Genomic DNA, 23,694 nt, shown 5'->3' on the forward strand with positions numbered 1-23,694 from the left:
ACCCCATAATCACACCATAACAATTCTACAAATACTTCAGACTTGTTTCTTTAAAGGCATGACTCATGCTGAAGAGCTTCCTTCCATCCTTCTTCACCTGGCACAGCCATATCCCTCCTAGAAGAGTCAGTTCAGTGTCACTCTCTCCAAGAAATCTTCCTGCCTCATCACACCAAGTGCAAGTGGGGACTCCTCTCCTTTGCCCAGGTATACGCCTATGGGAGCACCAACCACACTGAATAAGGTACATGGTTTATGCAACTGACTTCCTGCTTGACCCTAACTTCTGTTGGGGAGGGTTTCCATGTCCCCCAGCTCTTACCGGACACTTACAACCTGTCTCATAGAATCACATGGTAGAGTTTGGTTGTGATCTCAGAGAAAACTGTCTTTTATTTTTTCTTGTTTTCATTTTTATTTGTACATAATAATTATGCATAATAGTGGAATTATGCATTGTTGTTACATATTCATACATACTCATAACACAATTTGGTCAATTTCATATCCCAATTCTTCCTTCTCCCCCGACCTCTGTCCCTTTCCTCTACTCTGGTCTCTCCTTTTAGTTTAGTTTTATCTTCCTGGCTTTGTTGCAGCCACTTACAAGCTGTGTGACCAAAGCTACCTAATCTACTTAAACTACTTGATCTCTGTTTCAGCTTGTCTCTCTGTAGAGTGGGCACAGTGGCAGTTCCTACCTTATCCAGGAGTTGTGAGGATTAACTATGCTAATGCGTGTAAAGCACATGGGAAGAGCCAAAGGAGTGCCAGTTCCTATTTTGACTCTGCCCAGAACAGCAGTGTTCCCTGGCTCTGGACCTAGCAACACATCAATGCCCAAAGATAAGATGTAACTTCAAGCTATATGGGGAAATTTAGGAATAGAACTTGAAGAAGCAGATTCCTAATCTCAGAGATGAGCAATTTGAACAAGTCAAGGTATTTCTTTGGTCCTTATTTTTATTTTTATAATAAGAGGGGTCTAGATGAGACTGATTCTTCCCATCCTGGAATCTAAGACGGTTAGGAGCCAGAAACTATGCTGAATGTTTCAGATCTAAAGAAAAGCATACAAACTTTAGGAGCAATATATCTAATCATGCTAAAAAATGTTAAGTTTCTCCACTTTTAGAGAGAATTATATTAACTCCATTTAGAAACACCGTTTACTCAATAGTGACTAGCAATTCTGATCGGCAGTTAATTGTGTCTTACCAGAATTTTTTAAAAATATAAAGCTAAATCACCTTTTTACTTGAAAGTGTTATTTCCCAAACAGGTAATTTCCCCCCAAAATGTGATCCACAGAGAAGAAGATATTAAAAGGGGTCATTGGTGAAAAAATGAGGATTGCAGGGGACAAGATGATCTCAAAAGTCCTTTTCAGCTCTAACGCTCAGGGGATTACTGAAAATTTCTCTAAGGCAATCAACTATAACAATTTATTTCACATTTAATTTTACTCTGGGGCCTCAAGGGGAAATCGTCTTGCTCTAAAGTTTCAGGGAAAAAAAAATTAAAGATCCAAATGAGGGTTCTAAATGGAGGCAGAATTTAAAAACTGGAAATGCCAAAACAGGAGATGGAAATTATTTTCATTTTTAAGAAAAAAAAATGACACCAACAATAAAAAAAAAATGGCCCAAGGATCTGAAGTAGAAATGGAATTGGCCCAATAGACCATGGGAACAATAATAGGCACCTCTCTTCCATTCTGAGTAAATTCGGAGTTCCTGGGTACTCCCAGAGGCCTATGAATGATGGGTGGGCTGGCCCAGGTATGATCAGCCTGTAGAAAATCAGAAACAAGTTTTCTCTGTTTTCAGAAAACACTCACTTTGTTGGGAATTTGGGGCAGATGTGGAAGCTGTTCTCATTGAAATCACACTGGGATGCAAACCTGCCACAGCCCCTAGGAAGCAGGAGGGTGAGTAGGACTAGAGAAGCAAGCAGAAGAAACTTGCATTCTTTGGAGAACCTGGGGCTGGTGAAAAGAGCACAGCAATAAAATGCACATGTGAAGTGCTATGAAAGCAAAGGACTAAACGATGTGAGTTATTTTAGTTGAGCCTTATGATAAACCTGTATGTTGGATGTTATTATTAGTCCCATCTTGCAGCCCTATGGAACTGAACAAGGACTACACAATGAGAAGAAGCAGAGGATATCTCTTTGGAGCTTCCTATGTTGAAGATGTCAGCTGCCAGCCCATGAATTTGTAGGAGACTCAAGGGCAAAGAGAGTGGAAAAGCTTTGTAGCAGTAAACAGGGACACCTTCAGGGAGGGTCTGATCAGACCCTGTCAGCATGGGGAAGCTACAGGAGGAGTAAGTAGAAGCAAGGTATCCTGTGTTATTATTTAAGGGTGCATACTTGATTTTCTCCAGTTGGTCCTACATTGAAAGCAGGGACAAAAATTAAAGTTGCCATCATTAATTAAATCCTATCTGTTTGGAACCTATTGTCACAGGGGTTATTGCTTAGCATCCTGGTTTATTACTAGAGATGGTGGTTTGACTTAGAGCAGGCTGCCTCCTGCACTGGTTGCTCTAGAAAATGGGTTGGTTATCTGGACTGGTTATGGCAGATTGGGAATCAGAGTTCTATTTGTAAATGGCCTAGCGGTGGCCCATTTATGTAGCCAGAACGTCAATTCTTCAATATGAGTCTGTACAAAACAAAGTTGGTCCAAATAATTACAATGCATAACCTCACAGCACTGGAGAGGGACTGGAAACAGTTCCTGAACTGTATCCAATATATCAAAATGCATAATAGAAATGATATACTCACCTGGGAAACGTAAACAGTGTAACAAAAACATCAACCATATCTTTCAAAAAGATTATCTTACTGCTTTTTCTGTCAACTGATTTGCTTTCATACTATGATTAATAAGTTAGGAAAATGACTTAATAAATAAATCATAAGTAGATAAAAGTTTTCAAAACCCAGGATACATCAAAGGGAAAAGTTTTCAAAGGGCCCTTTGGTAAGGAGTACTTGAGAAAGCTTCTTTACTCCCAAATCTAAGCATCTCCTCTTCCACAAACGGGTCCAGGGTTACAGGCAGGAACCAAGCCCAAGGGGTCAATTAATCCTAGATGTGCCAATAGTGGCAAAGACAGTGTCCTCAAGTCTATAAAATACCAGGTGGAGGCCCTGTGATTCCTCTCTATTTGGAGTCCTTCCTGGAAGCTCAAATATAAGCAACACATTCCAGATTAGAATGTGAGTGGTCAGAAAATAACCTGTGTCTGAACCTATATTGTCAAGTAGCCCAGAATTGCATCATTTGCTGAACATTATGATTAGACACTAAATAGTTATTGAATGAAAGGATCCAGGTACCACTGATTGTCAGATAACTTTGAGGAGGAAAAAACTCATTTTTTTCTACCTGCTAATAAATCCTCTTTTAATGGAAAGCATGATCCTACCACAGAGACAGGATTCTGAGATTTCAGGAAAACTGGTGTATCTACTCTCTTGCAGTTTATCAAGCTTTTTTGTTTGGTTTGGTTTGGTTTGGTGGTTTTTTGTTTGTTTTTAGAAACACACCTGAGAAATCAGTAACCTTCTTCCTCATCCTTACTGCCCTCCTCCATCTGGTAAAACCCATTCACACCCAAGGATGGCAGCAACTGTCAATTCTTCAGCATTGCAGTGTTGGGGATTGAACTCAAGACCTAGCTCGTGATAGGTAAGCACTTACTGCGGTGCTACATCCCCACCCTACAGGCTTAGCATGATTATTTACTTGCCTTTTGTCTCCATGGCTCTTTGTGCAGACTGTTAATTAGTACTTACACTGTGGGATCATAGCTACTTTTGATACAATGTTAATCTCCTTCCCTAGACTATGAATTTCTTTAAGGCAACTCTGTGTCTTATTTACCTGTTTCTTCATTGCATAGTGCACCTCACATTTACCATTTCATTTAATAGACATAAAAGCCCAGTGAGGAAAGTATGATTATTATAGGCAGATTGAGGAAACTAAAGGCTCCAAGGATCAATTATTTGCCCAAGGCGCCCAAACTAAGAGTGGAGTGAGATTCAGTCCTAACTCAGCAGCTGAGGAGTTTTCATGACATCATTGCCTCCAATGAGCTCTAAGTGCTATTTCACCCTGACGCTAAAAGCAGCTTCACAGTGTTCCAGATGAGTCTGTGTATGAACAGCTCATTTTGTGACGCTGAGAGGCGTGCTTGGAATTTGTTAAAAACACCAGCCCTGATGTTCATCTCCTGACCTTTGGTTACATACAATTCTCTTCTTCTTCTTCTTCTTCTTTTTTAAATTTTATTTTCTCCTCTCAAAAATCCTCAAGTCCATGTTTTGTAAACTTTCTTCAATGGTCCTATATTAATTCTTAATGGGAAAAGAGGACGTGCATCTATGAAACAGGATCACAAGTGCAATTGATAGCAAGGGATAACAGTTCTTTGGCTGCAGCCTCCTCCACACTCAAAGGGTAAGGAATTTTTGTGTTTAATCCACAGTGTTTATCATGAAGGGCCTCTGCAGCTGGTGCATATGAATATTCCACTCATTAGGAAAAATAACCCCTGGGAGGAAGGAATGTTTATTTCATCAGTCTTTGCCTTAGCCTTGCTGAAATAAACCCTTTGCTCTGACTTTATACCCTCAAAGCAACTTTCTAATTGTCATTTGTCAAAGCCCGAGTATTTTATTTGCAAGATATGTACAGTCTTCATTATAAATTAACAAACTGACATTCTGTTCTACACAGCAGAGGAAAACAAAACATGTAAAAAGCAAGCATCTAATATTTCTGACAGGTTTGCCCCTTAGGTCTTGTTTTCCCAACACTTTGAACTTCAATGCCCTGTTTCTCATCACACAGCCTTGGTCTGTCCCAGGACCTCTGCACCTTTTGCCTCTCTGTGGACTTAGAGCAATGTCATCAGAAAGTCCTCCAAAGTTGGCAAGTTCTTATAGGAAAGCAAAAACAAGCAAACAAGACTGGCTTACATGCATTATTTTGTGTAATATTTAATAAGAACTATTTCTACTTAGCTTTGCTACTAATCTGGATATGACTATAATTCCTATACTTGCAAAGTCCTTAGCAAACAGAACAAATCATCTAAGGATATCAAGTGGTACCAGATACTCACATTTTCTGACCGGAGCCTCTTGGCAGGACACCCACCGTCCCTGGGGTGAAGCATGTAATACAGTCGGACTTTGCTTGCATGTTTTCGACTCTGGCAAGTAAAGGAAGAAAGAGATATTATAAAAGAGAAGGAATTTTAAATTCTTTGAAACATAGCCAGTGACCACAAATGCAAAGAGGTACTTTCAGCAGAGAACATTTAGGCATCCTCTTGTGAGTTATGTAGGATACAGTTTCAGATAGATTAAGTGACTTGCCTGAAGTCATAAAACAAATATAATTTCAGGATAACTAAAAACACACTAAGGAAGAAAGGTAAAAGCATTGAGATTGTTTAGCCTCGAGTGAATAATGTATTTAATTTTCTTCAAAAGTAAAACAGGTAAGCAGAGGAAAAATAACAAGGATTAATTGTAATGAAAAGAGGCAAAGGGATTTTCTCACTCACTCTGGCTGTCCTACCCTAAGGGCTCAGGGCTGAGGCTTCCTTGGGTGCCTGATAGGCACAGCAATGCCCCCACCCCCAAAAGCCCTTTCTTCTGGTTCTCCCAAACCAAAGTCTTATCTCATTAACCAGCTATCAAGAATAACCCTCTGAGGCCTATCATGAGCAAATAAAAGATATTGTATGCATGTCTGGGAACTGATCAGAGCCCAAGATTCCTGGGAGCAAGCAGAAGCAGGTGAACAAATGAACACCCACCTCTCGGGGACTCATGGGATTGTGGATTTCTGGCTGTGCTAACTGGTCCAAGATTGTCATGGAGAAACTAATCCTTGCTCAGCTTCATCTTTCCTCTATTCCTTTGCTTAACTGAGAGCCCACCTTTCATCATTTTGAAGAACACTGCAGTTCTCACTTGAAAATTCTCCCTGAGGCAGGATGGCAGAGTGAAATAGCAATAAAAAAAAGTACTCCAGAAGTTCAAAATCCCAGTTTCAGCTCTACCACTCTCTAGCTGTGTAATGCTGGACCATTCATTGACTGGAAAGTGTTTATAATCCAAAGAGACTTTTTCCAAGTACAAAATGAATACAATAATACTTTTAGGGTTGCTATAAGAATCAAATCAGACAGTATATCTGAAAAATTGTGATTTGCATTATGCTAATCATTTCTTACTCTTGACTACATCAGTTCCAAACACTGAATCCATTTCTAGCTAATTCCAATCCCCTTTCCATTTTCTTTATGTTCTTCTTTTCAAGGTCTTTGTTCCACTTTGCCTTTATTTACACTTGAGTTCTATCCAATCTCTGGCATGATGGTTTACTTTTATGGATTAGCCACAAAGGCAGAGCGATTTTTAGAGAACACACAGCAAGTTGCATCTTGTTTACAGGATACATTGTAAATCCTTTGTGCCTGGCTTTCCTCATTCATCACTTTTTTAATTCCTTTATTCTGCTTTAAGCAAGAAGGCTTCTCTAAACAGTCCCTGGACACTTTTAAGGCCTTTAAATGGGTTTAAAAGGGCTAATCGAATGAGAAGTTTTTAGAGATGTATAAAAGTACTAAAGTGTGATTTGAAATATGTTGTCAACACTTGTGGCCATTTCAACATTCCTAGTAGGTTGTAATCGAGATTTTTGGAGTCTTTCTTTTTTGCCTGAAAAAAAAATTGATAGGACAGAGAAATAAGATCTGTGTGGATGGATGTCAAAGGATTCAATATTATTTCTCATCTTCTGCAAGTTTTGAGTTTGACACAGAACAGACTAGCTTTAAAAAAAAGAACATGCTGATTATTAAAATTTGTATGTTTTCTACCATTTTGTTGGGTTTTTGGGAGGTTGAAGCAATACTAGAAATGCTGCTGCATTCAAAAGAATGAAAAGAAATATTTAAAAAACCTGAAAAATTGCTGAATATGGACACAGCCTGGGGTGGTGAAAAAGTGCACACAGATGGTAATTGGTGAAAAGATAAAGTGGTAAGTGTGTGAGCTCAAATGTGGCCGAAGTAGATTTTCAATTTTGCATTTGTTATCACTGAAAAACCTCTCATTGCAGTTCCTGTATCATCAATCTACTTAAAGCCCTGGATTTCTAGGGAATAAAATTATAGCAAAATGGGAAATCTCATAATGCAACCTGTTTTGTGACTGGTATTTTTCGCTTTTCTAAAGTATTCTCTTTCTTTTCAAAAGACTTTCCAGCAAAGGCAAAGTTCACAGAGTTACTTAATTCCAGTTTTAAAAAACTCGTAAAAGCCCATTAGCTGAAAAGAAAAGGCAAATAAATGGCATGTTCTTCTGTGAAGCCATTAGTGATAAGAGAGGTTGGGATGTGAGGCTTATTAGCAATTTCGATCACTTGGGGACTGTTTTACTCCTTTAGCTCCCCACCTCTGATGTTGGTGAAAGAAGGTCGAATCACAATACAGGTGGGAATCCTGTCTCAGGTTATAGATGAAGAGTGACAGAGCTTTGGCAAATACCTCCTGACTCTACAGTCATTAGAGTGTCTCCTCTGCTTGGGCATCTTTCCCCCCTCCTTCCTTCCTCCAGGTTGCCTGAGCCAAATGCAATGCCTTCTCTGTCCAGAAGGCAACCCTGACTTCCAACAAGAAGAACAAATCCTGTGGATAGACCACCACTCAGCGCTGAGAGTTAGAAGTCACCTTCCCGGGTAGTCTAATCCCAATCTAAAGCTGCTTCCAATTTGTATTGGTTGACAAAGGGAAAGAGATTCCCATCAGATTGTTCTTGAGCACACTCCAGCCTGGGGCTGTCAACGTGAACCTACAGCACTACTATTGAGTCTACTCCCTTCTTTTGGCATCATATTTTCCCTGGAAGAATCTCCAAGTCACTTCCAATGTCTGCCTCCAACTGGCTCTTCTCTACCCCTTGTCTACCAGAAATTCCTTGAAATTTGGCACAATAATCTCACTACTTTCAATTCATTCTAAAAAAACAAACAAAATATTCCCTACCAAAAAAAAAAAAAAAAAGAAACCTAAATTTAAATTGGAGCAAAGATGTTCACTGTAGCATTACCTAAACCTGAAGGAAAAAAAAAAAAAAAACTTGGGGGACATCTGCGTGTGGAATAACAGACTTATTAAAGTGACCATAGAATATCCTTATGGTCAGCAAAGAAATGGGGGAAAAACACTTTCTACATAATAAATGTTAAAATGTTATACTCACACTGTGCATATATTATGATTATAATTATGTATAACTGTAAATATATCAATAAGAAGTGGAAAAGGAAAAGAAAAGATTTATTAGGTTAGAGGGAGCACGGTTTTCATATTTTACTTCTATAACAAATTTGCCTGTAATATAAGCATAATAATGATACCTTTACAATGTTCAAGTCATGATTATTTCCACATTAAGTACACTTTTTCTCACAGTTATTATAATTACTAAAAAGCATCACTGATCTGGAATGTTTTTAATATGTACTGGCATAATTGACGACATTTCCATCTACTCTTCTTAATAGCTTATTAAAAAACAAAATGCATATTTTTCTCATTGCAATAGTTAGTATTAGATGAGCCTTCATAACCCAAGGGCAATATATTCAAATTCAACCTTTAAAACTGCAGTTTGGTACCTACAAATGCCACAGTAAATATCTGTGCTGTCACCATGTGGTCACTTTTGGCCTCTGTGTATGTACAGACACACCAGGACACAGAAGCCACTGCTCTCTCAGAATACACCCAAAAAGGCTAGAGGAAGACATGCATTCAAAACTGGCTCTGTGTCATTCAAACAGACAAGAAAAATAACAAACCTTTATTACTTTTTCAAAGATTTATTAATACTTAAAATTTGTACTGTTTTCCAAAATTCAAAAAAGATAAACAAATTATCACATAAAGAGAAATTTGAGGAGAAAAAGTACCTCACATGTTAAATGTATGAATTACAAAGTTTCAAGAAAGAAAAAGGACCATTACTTTAAGGAAGAAGCATGAAAAAGAAATAACATTCTCTTCCAATTGCACAGAGTCAATCCCAGGCTCTTTCCTGCATTAATATTTGCATTTTAAGCAAAAGTCATTACTTTCACTCAAACCGCATCAACTTTAAGCTGCCCAGATAGGCCAGAAATTACCAACTCTTCCATTTTAATTAAAGCCTTTGCCCCCATCCTAGGCATTGCACAGGGTCAGACCTATTTGAAGATTAGTTTCTTTTGTTGAAACAATCTCTTGGCACTCAAAGGAATTGTCTAAAGTAGAAATTCAGGCCAGCCTTCTCTTTGGGGGGATAAAGAACAAGACAAACCTCTATTTCAGATGTATTTCTGTGAAAGAAGGGGGCGAAACACATAAAAATAGAATGGCTTTGTGCTTCACCTAAATAACCATCTTCCATTATCACACATTCCTCAAAAAAAAATTCGCAACTCAAATTTGCTTCCAACAAGGCTACTGATTTCTGGTATTATAAAATGTAGAGATAACAAAGCAAGTTTATATTTGCATAATGCTTCAAGCAGTCTTCAAAGTCCTTTCACATTTATCATCTCCTTTCATCCTCAAATCACAGTTGTGAGGCTGGCAGGAGAGGTGTTATCTCAAATAAGCTTTACGATCCATTCCTGATTTCCTAGATAAGTCTTCCACCATCTTATTTCATTATAGGCATCTAATTATACCTCTTCCAGAAACCAGCTAAAATAAGCCAAGGACTTCAAGAAAAAGGGAAAACCTGGAGCAGACTGATAATTATAGAAGAGTGATTTCCACAGGCCACCACTTTGAGGTATTTCTACTCGTTCAGGGTAAAGAGGAACCAATCAGAGAAAGAACAACAAGTGCCAAGGGTTTAACTCACTGGGATGTCCACAGAGTGACTGGCTGTTGAGAAAAGAGGGGCTTCTTCTCATGGAATGGAAGGGGAGGATGTCCTGGCAGATCCCCTTTAAGATTCCATTATTGAAGGCTCTGGACATAAGCCCTGGAAAAGCTGCAGCACAGCTGTGTTATGAAGTCACAGTTAAATGCAGACAAATCAAAGAGAAAAATACATGTGTTAGATTCCCTCTAGTGAGGGGGGATCTTACCCTGGTGATGAATCGTCCCTTATTATCACCAGAAGGATGTATCCTACCATGTACCTAATAGGAAAGATAGACTAATGAAAAAAGTAGGAAGAGAAAACCAGTCCCTGGAGGAAGGCTTCACCCACAGAGAAAGATAAAACTGCTCTACTGAACTGCCCAAGGCCCCAGGTTTCTGGTCTCCTACTGGGGGTGCTGGACTACTGAAATTGTCTGTAATCCAGTCCTGGAGTTGAAACTGCACCTCAAGATCCTAAAAAGGAATCAGATGAACCATGAAAGCATGCAAGGCCAATCCACATGAAGCAGGGACACGAGGCAGGCCATAATAAATGTCTATTCTGCCAGGAAGGAGTGGCACCTATTTAAAAACATCACTCCATATAAAGGAGAATTTATTTATTTATTTATTTACTTACTTACTTACTTATTTATTTATTCTTATTTTAGCAGTGCTGGGGGTAGAGTCCAGGACCTTGCACATGCTAAGCAAGGGCTCCACCACTAAGCTAGAGTCTCAATCCAATGATAATTTTTGAAAAACCCTCAGAGGATTGACAAAGCCGCTTCACAAAACATTTGCTACAATAAACAGAAGTAAATTACAAATGGTGCATTTCTTTTCAATCATTTCATTCAGAAAAACATGAATTGAAGGTAAAAGCTAAACAATGAGATGATTAATGAGGGTCTTTTAAAAAATGAGAGGATTGATTGAGATGAGATGAGATTGTCACTGTCCAAGTTCACACAGTAAGGAAATTAAAAATATCATAGTCTAATTCTGAAGTTCGTTGACTGCAGTTCAATACCAGAATCAACACTGCAGATCTGTATAGAAGTCAAGACCGAGACAATTTTTAGAATGCAGAGGAACAGAATAAAGAAGTAGAGGGAAAATGAAACTAGAACTAACACAAGAAAAACCAGAAGACAGATATTGTGGCTTTAATGGCAGAATGAATAAGCAAACAAGTGAAAAAGGATTAAAAGTTCCCCATATAAACTGGTGCAGTGGTGCCTGACTATAATCCCAGCAGTTTGGGAGGCTAAAGCAGGAGGATTGAGAGTTCAAAGCCAGCCTCAGCAAAAGCAAGGCTCTAAGCAACTCAGTGAGATCCTGTCTCTAAATAAAATACAAAATAGCTGGGGATATTGCTCAGTGGTCGAGTGCCCCTGAGTTCAATCCCTAGTACCGCCCCCCAAAAAAGTCTATATTTTTAATCTGTAATATATGTATATAAGAGGCACCAAACAAAGTAGGAAAGATCTTTGTGACATGTAAAAGAATGCTTGAATACCTTTGAGATCTAATGCTCTGACAAACTTATATAGAAAAAAATAATATAAAAATTTTAAAAATTGTAAATAAGACTTGAGGCACCCAAATAGCTAAAGGACACTTACAAAGAAGTTCATCAAATGCTTACAATTTTTAATTAAAGAAACATAAATTTACACCCATGAATTCGGCAAGGATTTATAAAAATATGCATATCCATATCAGTGAAGATTCAGAAAAACTACTCCTCATGTACAGAGCTAACAGGCATGTAAATTGACACGAGCTTCCTAGATGGAAATTTTGCAAAATATATCCAAAAGGCACTTACTTGATCCAACAATTCTGCATCTATGAATTTATTTCAAGGAAGTAATTAGAAACATGCATTTCCACTGATTTATAATAATGAAAATGGAAAAATAGTTAGAGGCTTTGAAACAAGAGGGATAAATAGTATGATGTATCTATATGATAGATTACCAAGCAGCCATTAGGAGGCAGAATATTATTCAATGACATGAAAAATATAAATTTTTTAAGTAATATTATTAAGAAAAAAATGCAATTCCAAGTCAGAATATAAAGGACACAAAATTGTTTAAACAGAATGTATGTGCATGTGCGCTTATCTGTATGTATACATAAATAACAGCAAAAGTCTAAGTATACCAAAGGATTAACATTGCCTATGTATATTATGAGTGATTTTTAATTTTATATATGTCTTTTTGAATTTTCCAAGCTTTTTAAAAGATCAGATCATTTCAGTAATCAAAAGGGAAAATATCAGTCTTAGAGATTCATTCCAACACTAAAAATTCTTCCTCCTAATAACCTCACCTTGAGATGAGAAATGTTAGTCTCAGACCAAAAAAAAAGAAAGAAAGAAAGAAAGAAAGAAAGAAAGAAAGAAAGAAAGAAAGAAAGAAAGAAAGAAAGAAAGAAAGAAAGAAAGAAAGAAAGAAATGTCCCACATTCCACAATTTATAAATTCTCAAGGAACAGGGATTATATCTGTTTAGGTCATTGCTGTGTCCCCATAAGCTATCGCAATGCCTGACACGTAGCCAGTGCTCAGTAAGAATTTGTCTAGTGAGTGACTGAACACAGGATAAAAGTATAGGGCAATCCCCAAAGAGCCCTAGACCCTCCGTGAAGAAAAGTGCATTTCAAGTCATCATTGTGCAGATTTCCTGGCATTCTAAAAATGAAACCAAGACTACCACCCTACTGTTTCCATTTCTAAACTGCTGCAGTGCAGGTCAGAGGGTAGAGGGAGCCTGCAGTCCGGAGTCCTAAGCAACAACACCTGCAGGCACTTTGCAGAGTGTGCACCTTGGAGGGAAACCTCACAGCAGGTGAACTGATGGAGACTATATTTGAAGCAAAAGCTCTGGAGAAATTAAGGAATTGTTGCAACTGGTGCAAAAGTGGAGATTCAAGGTGGCGGATCCACAGCTACAAACACTGTGGCACATATGGATCTAGCCTGCGGAGGAAGAGAGATTTTGGACAAGGCCAAGTTAATTCCTTCACTGTTTCCAAGAAGCCAGAATGAACAGACCCTAGATTGGAGAAGTCTCCCTTAACTTGCCCTCAGACATGTTGGCTGCTTTGGCCAAGGGTCATGTGTCTTTTAGTTTTTGATCATACCATTCTGATAGTTGTGCTGTTATGGACCCAATAGAGTCCCTGCAAGTTCCTATGTCAAAGCCCTAATCTCCAGTGTGACTGCATTTGTAGAAAGGTCCTTTAAGGAGGTTACTAAGGTCAAATAAGGTCATAAAAGCCCAATAGGACTGGTGTTTTAATAAAAAGGGAAAGAAACAGTAGATCTCACCCTGCCCCACCTCCTTTCTTTCCTCACTCTCTCCATCCCTCTCTCCACCTTCTTCCTTGTGCCCAGCAGAAAGGCCATATGAGGATAGGACAAGAAAGCGGCCATCTACAAGCCAGTGGCACTTGACCTTGCATTTCTAGCCTCCAGAACCCGAAGAAAATAAACGTTATCTAAGCCCCCAGTTTGTGGTATCTCATTTTGGCAGCTGGAGCTGACAAATACATATGTCATCTTTCTCAACTAAATGTTCTCTTGGAGTCTTTCTTGCACACAGCAATCAGCCCATTTTTCCAAAGCACAAAGAGTAGTCTCAAAGTTTCTAGAATTAGATCACTTTGCTTTTCTCATATATTTTTAAAAGATCATTTAAAATGAGAAAATCCTAGATGAAGAGTGTATTAGGAAAAAAATGATTTTTTTTGTTGGAGAAAAACATGCATGGTGGAGTATTACCATGATTTTGTAAACATGTTTGTACAAAATCTATATTGCTGTCTGCCTACACAAGTGACTACATCAATGCATTACGATTTTAAATCAAAGTCTTGCAACTCAAAAAATTAAATTACCACCAAAGCGTGGAGGAAGAGTTTTTCTGTGGTGTGAGTACAGAGCTAAATATGTCTCCATGATGTCTGTGCATTTTAAGCAGTCACATGAGAAATAAAAGAACATGGGCTCATCTCATCCTTTTTTTCTGTTTTGGGAAAAAAATAACTAAAAGTCCTATTCTCCCATGAACCCCCTTGTCAAGAAGTTAATGTTTGAGATGAGGGGGGGAAATAAGGCAATGAGATCAGTGATTAAAGTCAGAGAAGACTGAGCGATTTGATGTAACAAAGCTATCAAATCCTCCTGAAATGTGAAAGCTTAAACAACATGAGCCAATCCTAGGCTATAATTTCCCAAGGTCTCTTGGTTTCTCCTATGAAGTTCGCAGCTGGACTAAGGAAAAATTTGAGCATTTTATAAAGATACAACTGTGTGAAATCTTCCAAGATTAACCCCACCATTGCCATGAGCAAACATTAATGCAATCACCTCCTATTTGTCTGAAGTGAAATTTAGTTTGAGAAAGAAAACAGAATAATAAAGTCTCTATTATTGTGAGATGGATGATGAGCTGGGCAAGGTGGGATAATCACCCCAGCAACCAGAATGAGGTCAGCAGCACCTGGGCTCACCTGTGCTGCCCCAATATGCTTTGATCGTCGCTTCATAACATTTTCACATTAGATTCTTTTTTACCCTATTATTTTATGATCCTTGGTATTTAATTATTCCTAAACTGAACTCTGTTCTTAAGTCTGAATCCTCAGTCTCCTATTATTTTTAGAGTCCTGATCTATCCCCACAATGCACTTTTAAACCTTCTGCATAGAGCAGTTCCTCTATAATACCCATCAACTGTTCAAGAAGCCATGTAAATCAGATTATAGAACATGATTTAACTGGGCCCTACTATAAACAGAGCAATGTTATTGTTTTTTGTTTGTTTGTTTGTTTTTTGTTAAATGTGAACTGATAAAAGGAAATATTTAGCTAGGTGTGGTGGCACATGCCTCAAGAGGCTGAAAAAGGAAGATCTCAAGTTTGAAGTCAGTCTTAGTAACTAAGCAAGGCCCTGTCTAAAATAAAATAAAATAAAATAAAATAAAATGAAATAAAATAAAAAGGTCTGGGTATAGTTCAGTTGTAAAACATCCCTGGGCTCAATCCTCAGTATGCAAGGAAAAAAAATTGCTTAACAAAAGGATTCTCCATCTCTCAGCAAATTATAGTTTTGAAGTTCCTTAGGTATACTTGAAGTGCAACTTATTTTCAAAGATTTTATATCCAAGTTGATTTCAAAAATACTTCCAGGTATATAAAACATTTTTATCCAAAACAAAGTGATCAGAAAATTTTATGAAGAACATTTCTCATTCAGTGTAAAATAACATATACAAATTAGCGTATCCATCTCTCCCCTTTGTCCTGCCCAACTCCATAAACCCTACAACACATATAGATTTTAGCTAGGTTTTTGCATATAAAATTACCTAGCTGAAATGTGTCAGGGGTGACGATCACCTCTCACCAATACTATAGAGTTTAGCAATGATGCCAACTAGAAAATTAGGTTAGTAGCTTTGTTTCATCTAATGATGGGGAAACAAATTGCTTCTTTTTTCTTTTGAGGAGCACTCTATAGCATCCCCAAACAGAGTTAAGTATTCAGAAGCATGTTTTATTTTTCCAGCGATGTTTGTTTTAATACTATTTTACAGACCTTAAGGGGAAACCTGCACACAGTGACAGCTGCAGCTCTGCTATCACCAGCAGCTCAATTGCCACCTGCTTTTCAGTTTATCTATTTGCCTACTCAAGTCCCAGATTTTAGTCTGTTTGCAGGTTGCTCTCAACTGATGGAATGATTAAAGAAAGATAGGGATTTTCTGAAATAATCCATCTTCTCTAGACAGGTGGTGGTTGAGCAGAAGATGTTTTTAACTCAAAGAATATCCCCCTCCCCAAAATGTACTCAGAGTCTCTATGTCACTCTTGTACCTCAACTAGAGGGACCAGAGAGAAACACAGGCAGAGTGTGTACTTCCAGGGAGTGAGTGCAAGCACACTCTCTTGGGGAGGACAAGGTGGGGGAGGGAGACACCTGCAGAGATTTTTTTAGGCCCCACTTCATCACTGGGCCCTCTACAGGCAGATCATGCCTGTGAAGTTCCTTCCTTCCCATTCTTCCTGAAGTTTGGTCCCTGTAGCACATGATTCAGCATCATAGGGAGTTTTCAAAAAGGCAGGTTTCAAATCTAACAATGACATTTACTAGGGTGGAGACCTGGAAATTAGGTTGTCACCAGCTCCCTTGCAGTTCCTAGCAAAGTGGATTTTTACAAAGCGTGGCTTGACTTTTCACCCTTTCTAATCCTCCCATCTCCTCTTCTTTCTATGGCTGCCAAGCCTGGATTGGCAGGGAAAGAAAATAGACGGAGAGCTATCTCCCAGCTTCAGCTGGATGGCACTTCAGTGCAAGAGGCGAAATCAGGAAGAACTAGTGTGGAGGCCAGGCTCCCAGGGACCTGCAAAGGGAAGGTGGAAAGCACAGAGCTTGAAAGTGCCAGGTTCTGGGAGAGGCGCCACTTAACACCCTCCAGCTCTCAAACTCTGGGAGACTTCCAGTTTTCATTTCTGAAGATTTTCTCTTTCCCACCCCCCACACACTTCCATTTGCCTCTTCCTAACAGGCCTCAGAACATTTCCCCTCAATACTTCCAAAGAGAAGTGATCATATCCCCACCTAAATCTAATCGCCTTTTGGACACTGTCTTCATCCGGAACACCAACATTCTCACAGGCAGCAGGCACGAAACCAAGTAGAGCAAAAACAATGAATATATGAACCAAAATTTTTAAAGAAGGAAGATAATTATATTTTAAGGGTCAAAGAGCTATTACCAATATGAAACAACATGAAATCATAGAAAATTTTTAAAAATCATGACCAAGTGAGGTTTATGGGTTTAATAGAGGAAAATCCATGAATGTAATATACCACATCAATACAATGAAAGATAAAAACTCCATGATCATCTAAATATTGTCAAAAATAGCTCTGAATAAAATCTGACACCCTCTGATGAGAAAACCACTCAAGAACTAGCAAGATAAGTAAAGTTCTTCCATCTAATAAGGTCATCAGGGGAAAATCCTAACAGAATTTTTTTTTTTCCTAATAGCATTTTGGATACACATATGGTGCTGAGAACTGAACTCAGGTCCTTGTAAATGCTAAACAAGCACTCCTCTACTGAGCTACATCCCCAGGCATCCTAAAGCATTTTTTTATGGTGAAAGGTCAGAAGATTTTCTCCTAAGATAAGGAGAATGTCCCTTTTCACCACTTCTATTCAACATTTTACTATCAATACAAAGAAAGAAACAAAACTATCTCTATTTTCGGATGGTATGACACTAATGAACCTATTAAAATTATAATTAATGAATAAGTTTATCCAGGTTTCTAAATCCAAGATTAATATTCAAAAGTCAGTTGCATTTCAAATTGCTAACAATGAACAACCCAAAAAGGAAATTAACAAAACAATTACATTTATAATATCATTAAAAAGGTAGAAAAAAATACTTGGGATAAGCTGATTGTAAAAGCCAGATGGACTCTTATTAGCCAAAACAATCTGAAAAGAACATACTAGGGAAGCTCATATTTCCCAATTCAAAACTTGCAACAAAACTATGATAATCAAGACAAGGATAGATCAATGGAACAAAATGGAGAATCTATAAATAGAGCCTTACATTTAGAGTTAATTGATTTTTGACAAGAGTGCCCAGACAATTTTAACAAATGGTGATATGTTAACTGAATGATCCATAAGCAAAGAATAAAGTTGTATTCCTATCTCATTTCATACACAAACATTAACTCAAAATTTATTATGGGCATTGATGTAGTAACTAGTTAAAACTACAAATCTCTTTGTAGAAAATATACAAGTAAATGTTTGTAATCTTAGATCACTTCTTAGATGTGGCACCAAAAGCACATGTGACAAGAAAAAAAAAAAGACAAACTGGGTTTAATAAAACCTTAAAATTTTATGCTTAAGGATGCTAACAAGAAAGTAAAAAGGCAACCAATAGAATGGGAGAAAATATTTGCAAATTCTATGTCTGTTGAAGGACTATTTTAATCCAAAACATATTAAAAACTTGGACAACATAAAAATAAAAAGACAAGTATCTCAATTAAAATAATGAGCAAAGGACTTCATTAAAGAAAACCAGAGTCAAACAGGTGTTAAAACACTGATGATGGATTTTATTCAAAAACACTATTGTAGAAGGGAAAGAGATACTTCAAGATAAAATGGGTTTGATTCCAGAACAAGTAGGAATTTGCAGCCAAGGAGCAAGTTGTAGATGTGGTGGGGGTTGCAGTGGGATGTTGGTTCTCCAAAAAAAGATGCACAAATGGTCAATAAGTTCATGAGAACATGCTCGTGATAATGCAAAGAGAAGCCCCAATGGGATATCACTTCACACACAACAAGATAGCTATCAAAAAGATAGACAATAGTAAGTGTACTCAAATGTGGAGAAATTGAGATCTCATACATTCCTGGTGAGAGTGTAAAATAGTAAAGCCACTTTGAAAACAGTCTGGCAATTACGGAAAAAGAGTACCATATGACCCAAAAATTCTATTCCAGATAGACACTCGTGAGAACTTAAAAGCATATGTCCACACAAACACTTGTACATGCTTGTTTATAGTGACATTATTCCTAATAGCCAAAATGTGGAAACAATCCATATGTCCACCAACTGGTGATTGAATAAACAAAATGCAGTATATCCTGCAAGAATATCATTCAGTCATAAAAAGTGACATTTTGATACACATTACAACAAGGATAAAACTTGAAAACATTATTCTCTGTGATAGAAGCTAAACACGAAAGACCACATGTCATGTGATTTCATATAAATGAAATGTCCAATCAATCTATTGCAAAAAGATTAGCAATAGGGGCTACCACCATCACAACTACCATCACCAACAAAAGGTGTAGAGGCTCAGATCATTGAGATTGACAGAATATCTAAGAAATACAAACATTATACAACATTAAATAATTGTTATTCACCATATTGATAGACTGAAGGAAGAAAAAAAGTCATATCTCAACCAATACAGAAAAATGTATTGATAAAAACCTAGCACCTATTTTATATATATATATATATATATATATATATATATATATATATATATATATAAATTTAGTAAACTAGAAAAAGAGAAAAATATTCTTCTCTCCTTACAGATTGTTTTGAAAATCTACAACAATCATTACACTTAGCTGAGAAATTTTTATTGCATTCTTTTTAAGAAAAGAAACAAGAATTGGACCACCATCCCCATTGCTGCTGAACAGTGCTAGAATTTATCAATAACTCTATAAAGAAAAAAAAATTCAACTCATTGTTTGCAAATAATGCAAATATATCTAGAAAAATTGACAATCAATAGAGACACTTTTAGAATGCATAGAGAATTCAGTCATCTTGATAGAAACAAAGATGCACAGGCCAATTCCACTTCAAGGGAGAATTTGTTGTCCTGCTACTGGGAGTACTGTCATTAAACAATCTTCAACTGTCAACCCTGTAGGGATCCCTCACCTAGGAAGAGCTTCCTTGTCCAAGGTCAAGTTCTTCCCAGAATACAGTGATAAAAGTGCACCAGTAAGTTACAAGGATATTTGTTTAGACCAGTTTTGAGAATGTGTCATGAACTTTGAGTATGGTTAATTTAATCCTCTGCATCTGAGATTAATACTTAATTTACAAGACTGCACAACAAGGAGATTGTATAGAGCAAGAATTTGCACCCAGATTTTCTGCATTAAGAGGCAACGTCTTAACTACAATGCTGTACCACAGGATAGTTTCCCCTCAACATCCGAAGGTGACAGAATACATATCCCTGTCTCTTTTTGTTTGTTAATTCTTGCCCCAATTCCAGAGATACGTGTGTGCCTCTCATTTACCTGCTTGACTGTACCAACCCTTTGATGTTGATTCCAAAACTTATTCCTCACAACAAAAACTTCTCTAGTAGGTCCAGAACACTGACTTCATTCTGATCTAGCTCCTCATAAGTCTCATGCTAGTCCCTTTATTATTTTTATTTAAGCAATTCATCAAACACAATCTTACAGCCTAATAACCCTCCAGTTGATCTCATGTTGCCTCTAAACACAGCCCCTTTTGTAACAAAAACAATGTTTGAGTCAACCACCTATATCCAAATAAGGCAGAATACCCTGTAGGTGTCAAAAAAAAAAAAAACACCTTTTGATTTCAATTGATCACACATAATATATCAATTAGTCTTACTGTGTTGAGACTGATATTAAAGCAAAGGAAACAGAGCTGTCTGTCAAACTCACTTCCACTTGTTTTTCTCAAAAACATGGTCAGTATTCTATAATTTCTCCCTTACCCTCATCATTCTGAACAATCTAATTTTGATTCAGTCTCTTCTCAAAAGTCAGCCCACAGATAAATATGCACATGTAAAGTTAGCCCAAGACTCCTGAGAAATGTTTAACCAGTATAATCATATATTCAGGCCGGACATTTTCTCATCCAAGGAAAATAATAACATCTTCCTCCAACCCTCAATGGGCATCACATGATTATGCAGCACCATGCACAGCCCTTCCCCTCCTGCCACCTGCTCTTAACTAGATTTCAAGTGAGCCTGTCCCACTTCTTTTCACCTGCTGACTGATTTGCTATTCCATATAAATGCACTAAATTTTTGAAAACTGATGAATAAGGGTGGAAAAATTATGACTATTATTTAAGAAAAAAAAAAAAGATAGAGGGTTTAGCTCTCTTCAGCTCCTCGACAGCCCACTGCAGTTGTTTCTGACTTCCATGACAAAACACAGCAGCCAAGGGGAGGCTGCGGCTGCTGGTTCCTTTCTTCTTTGCTGAATTAGGAATCCAGCAGAAATTAGTGCCTTAAACACAACCATCTGTTCTCCTCTACACAGTCCTTTCTTCTGGACTTCAAGAAGGGGTGATATGTTGATTTTAAGTCATATTTCAATCCAATCCCTGGTATTTCTAATCTTATTTCTCTCAGCTGAGAGTGAATTTATGAAATTGGGCCAAAGTAAGAGAGGAAATTAACAATTGTTGGAGCCTATTAATATTCTTGGCTTCTTTTTACTAGATTAAAGAAACTCTACAAAAAAAAAAAATCCTGCCTTACATATGTTAGCTACGAGAGCAGTTATATAGCCATGAACTACAGCAAGTAATAGTACATAGAATTTCATGTCATGCATTCATTTGTTCTCCAAAGCCTTGATGCATATTATGTGCAGGTATAAACTGAAAAATACCAGCATAAGTCATCTGGACTGGGGATTATTTGGGTTGAGTTAGTGCCACCAAAAGAAAGAATAGCCAAAATGGACTTTCTAGGTTTTTTGGTTTTTTCTTTTAAATCTCAACATTCCTTCCATGAACACCCATTCATTTGCCCTCCTCATTCAGTTCTTATACCTTTGACTTATTAGCCAGAATTCATGGCATCTCATTCTAACATCTTCTTTTGGCTTTTAATAGCACTCCCCTTGGGTTGTAACCTCCGAGATAGATATACACAAACACAGGCTGTGGTAACAGAAGAAAATTAGGATTGCATTGCACCAAAGGCTTTTTTAGATCCAATAATGAGTAGATAGAATGTAATTTTGAAATCAGTTACAAAGAATACAGTACAGAATATTAGTCTGAGTACAAATACATATAACATCCTCAAACTGATTTCAAAAGAAATGTTTAATAAAGCATCATTGGAGGCACATAAATTAATTTTAAGATACTAATATATATTTCCATAACTACAAAATATAAAGGTAGAACATAAAAATTTCTAATTTCTATCAATTTTAACAGTCTGTGATTACCCTATAGAGATTTTGACAATACACCGTACATTTTAGTACTGAGTGCTTAGAGTAGGAAAGAAGAAAAATCTCAAATCAATCTCAAATCTGTTTCTACCATTAAAAAATAGAAAAAGAAGTCTAAATTAATCCTAATCAGAGTAGAAGAAAAAAAGTAAGTATCAGAGTAGAAATCAACAAAGTAAAAAGAACAGAAGAATGATAAAGAACATATTGAAAGCAAAAACCAATTCTTTGAGAAGATCAGTAAAATTGGTAAAAGTCTCTGGTCTAACTGACTGGAAAAAAATAGAGAAGACACAAATCACCAATGAGAGAAATAACAGCATTACAGATTACAATTTTATAAATAGCTTCCTGCCAATTAATTCTACAATTTAGATAAGATGAACCAATTACTTGGGAAAAAAAAAAACAACCACTCATTGGAGAATAAATAAATAACCCAACTAGTGTATCTATTAAGGGAATTGAATTTGTAGTTAAAACAATCTTTCTATAAAAGGAGCATCACACATGGGTAGTTTCACCTGGAAAGTCTACCAAACATTTAAGAAACAGTATGCATCATACAGACTCTTAAAGAAGATGGAAGGGGAAGGACATTTTTTCAAATCATTTTAATACCAGCATTATTCTAATAAAAAATAGATGGCATGAGAAAGAAAACCATAAAGTGAAACTCTTTATAAATATACATGTAAGAATTCTTAACAAATTTTTAGTTAATCAAATGTAACAATGTCTAAAAATCATGACATAATGGGATTTATTCTGGGAATACATAGTAGGTTAAAAATTTCTAAATCAATCAATGAAATTTTCTACAGAAAAACAGCTAGCATGAAATGGGGAAGGAAAGAAATGAATTCATCTCAACATTGATGTAAAAAAATGCATCTGAGAAAATCCAACATAAATTCCTCGTTTTTTTAAAATAACTTTTCATCAAATGTATGAGTAGAAGTAAAGTCCTGAACTTGATAAAAGGCATCTATAGAACAAACAAACAGAGCTAACACTTAATGGTGAAAAATTGAATGATTTCCCTGGATGAAATGCCCCAAACACCTAAGGGTATCCACTCTCACCTCTTCTATGCAATGTTCTACAGAAGGTTCTAACCAATGCAACAAGGCAGGAAAAAGAAATAAAGTGTATTCAAAGTGTAAAGCAAAAAAATTAATAAACAGATGGACAATGGTCAGACCATATATTAAAAACAGAACTCTGAACAATAACCTGCAGCATCTAGTCCAAGAAATCAACCTGATGTGTAGTAACCAGTCCAGATAGGCAAACTACTATCTATACCGAACAAAGAAGCCAAACAATACTTGTAGCAATCCACCCCAAACCACCAGAACATGATTCATATTGTCCTCATTTCTCAATTGGAATCAATTGGAAAAAGCCAAATATCCCCCCAAATCAATCACATAGATGCCTCACTTCTACTTAATCCACCAACAACTTCCCCATGCCAACAGCCTCCAGACAGCGCATACTTAGATTTCTCCCCTTGGGAAAGGGGAAATACTAGGAAATAAAACTGACCAAATAAGTATTGTTTCACATATTCATATATGCACATATTATGTGCATATATGAATATGTGACAATGAAACCTACTATTGTGTATAATTATAATGCATCAATAAAAATGATGCTGCTAAAAAGAAAAAAAAGAAACCTCTCCCTTTTATCTACTGAAAAGCTTTCCCACACTTCTGATTGCCTTTGAGTCTCCGCCAAGCACAAGTGATGGTGGTTGATTTCCTTGCTATAGGACACTCTAAATACATGTGCTTTGCTTCCTCTCATTTGGGTAGTTCACTTATTTTCGTGGAATAAAGAGAAAAAAACTGCTTTTATTCACAAA

The 23,694-nt window shown here is 37.0% G+C and overlaps 1 protein-coding gene across 3 annotated transcripts in view; it reads right to left on the minus strand.

Moving 5' to 3' along the window:
* The window catches only part of Zmat4 (zinc finger matrin-type 4), a 348,227-nt gene that overhangs the window by 227,340 nt on the left and 97,193 nt on the right, over positions 1–23,694 (minus strand). For all 3 annotated transcript variants that reach the window (XM_078031256.1, XM_078031255.1, XM_078031254.1), the window contains exon 3: positions 5,148–5,237. In XM_078031256.1, coding sequence (XP_077887382.1) covers positions 5,148–5,237 — 90 coding nt within the window. The remainder of the gene's footprint in view (positions 1–5,147; positions 5,238–23,694) is intronic.

The sequence above is a fragment of the Ictidomys tridecemlineatus genome, chromosome 14 (genome assembly GCF_052094955.1).
Source record: "Ictidomys tridecemlineatus isolate mIctTri1 chromosome 14, mIctTri1.hap1, whole genome shotgun sequence".
Taxonomy (NCBI): Eukaryota; Metazoa; Chordata; class Mammalia; order Rodentia; family Sciuridae; genus Ictidomys; species Ictidomys tridecemlineatus.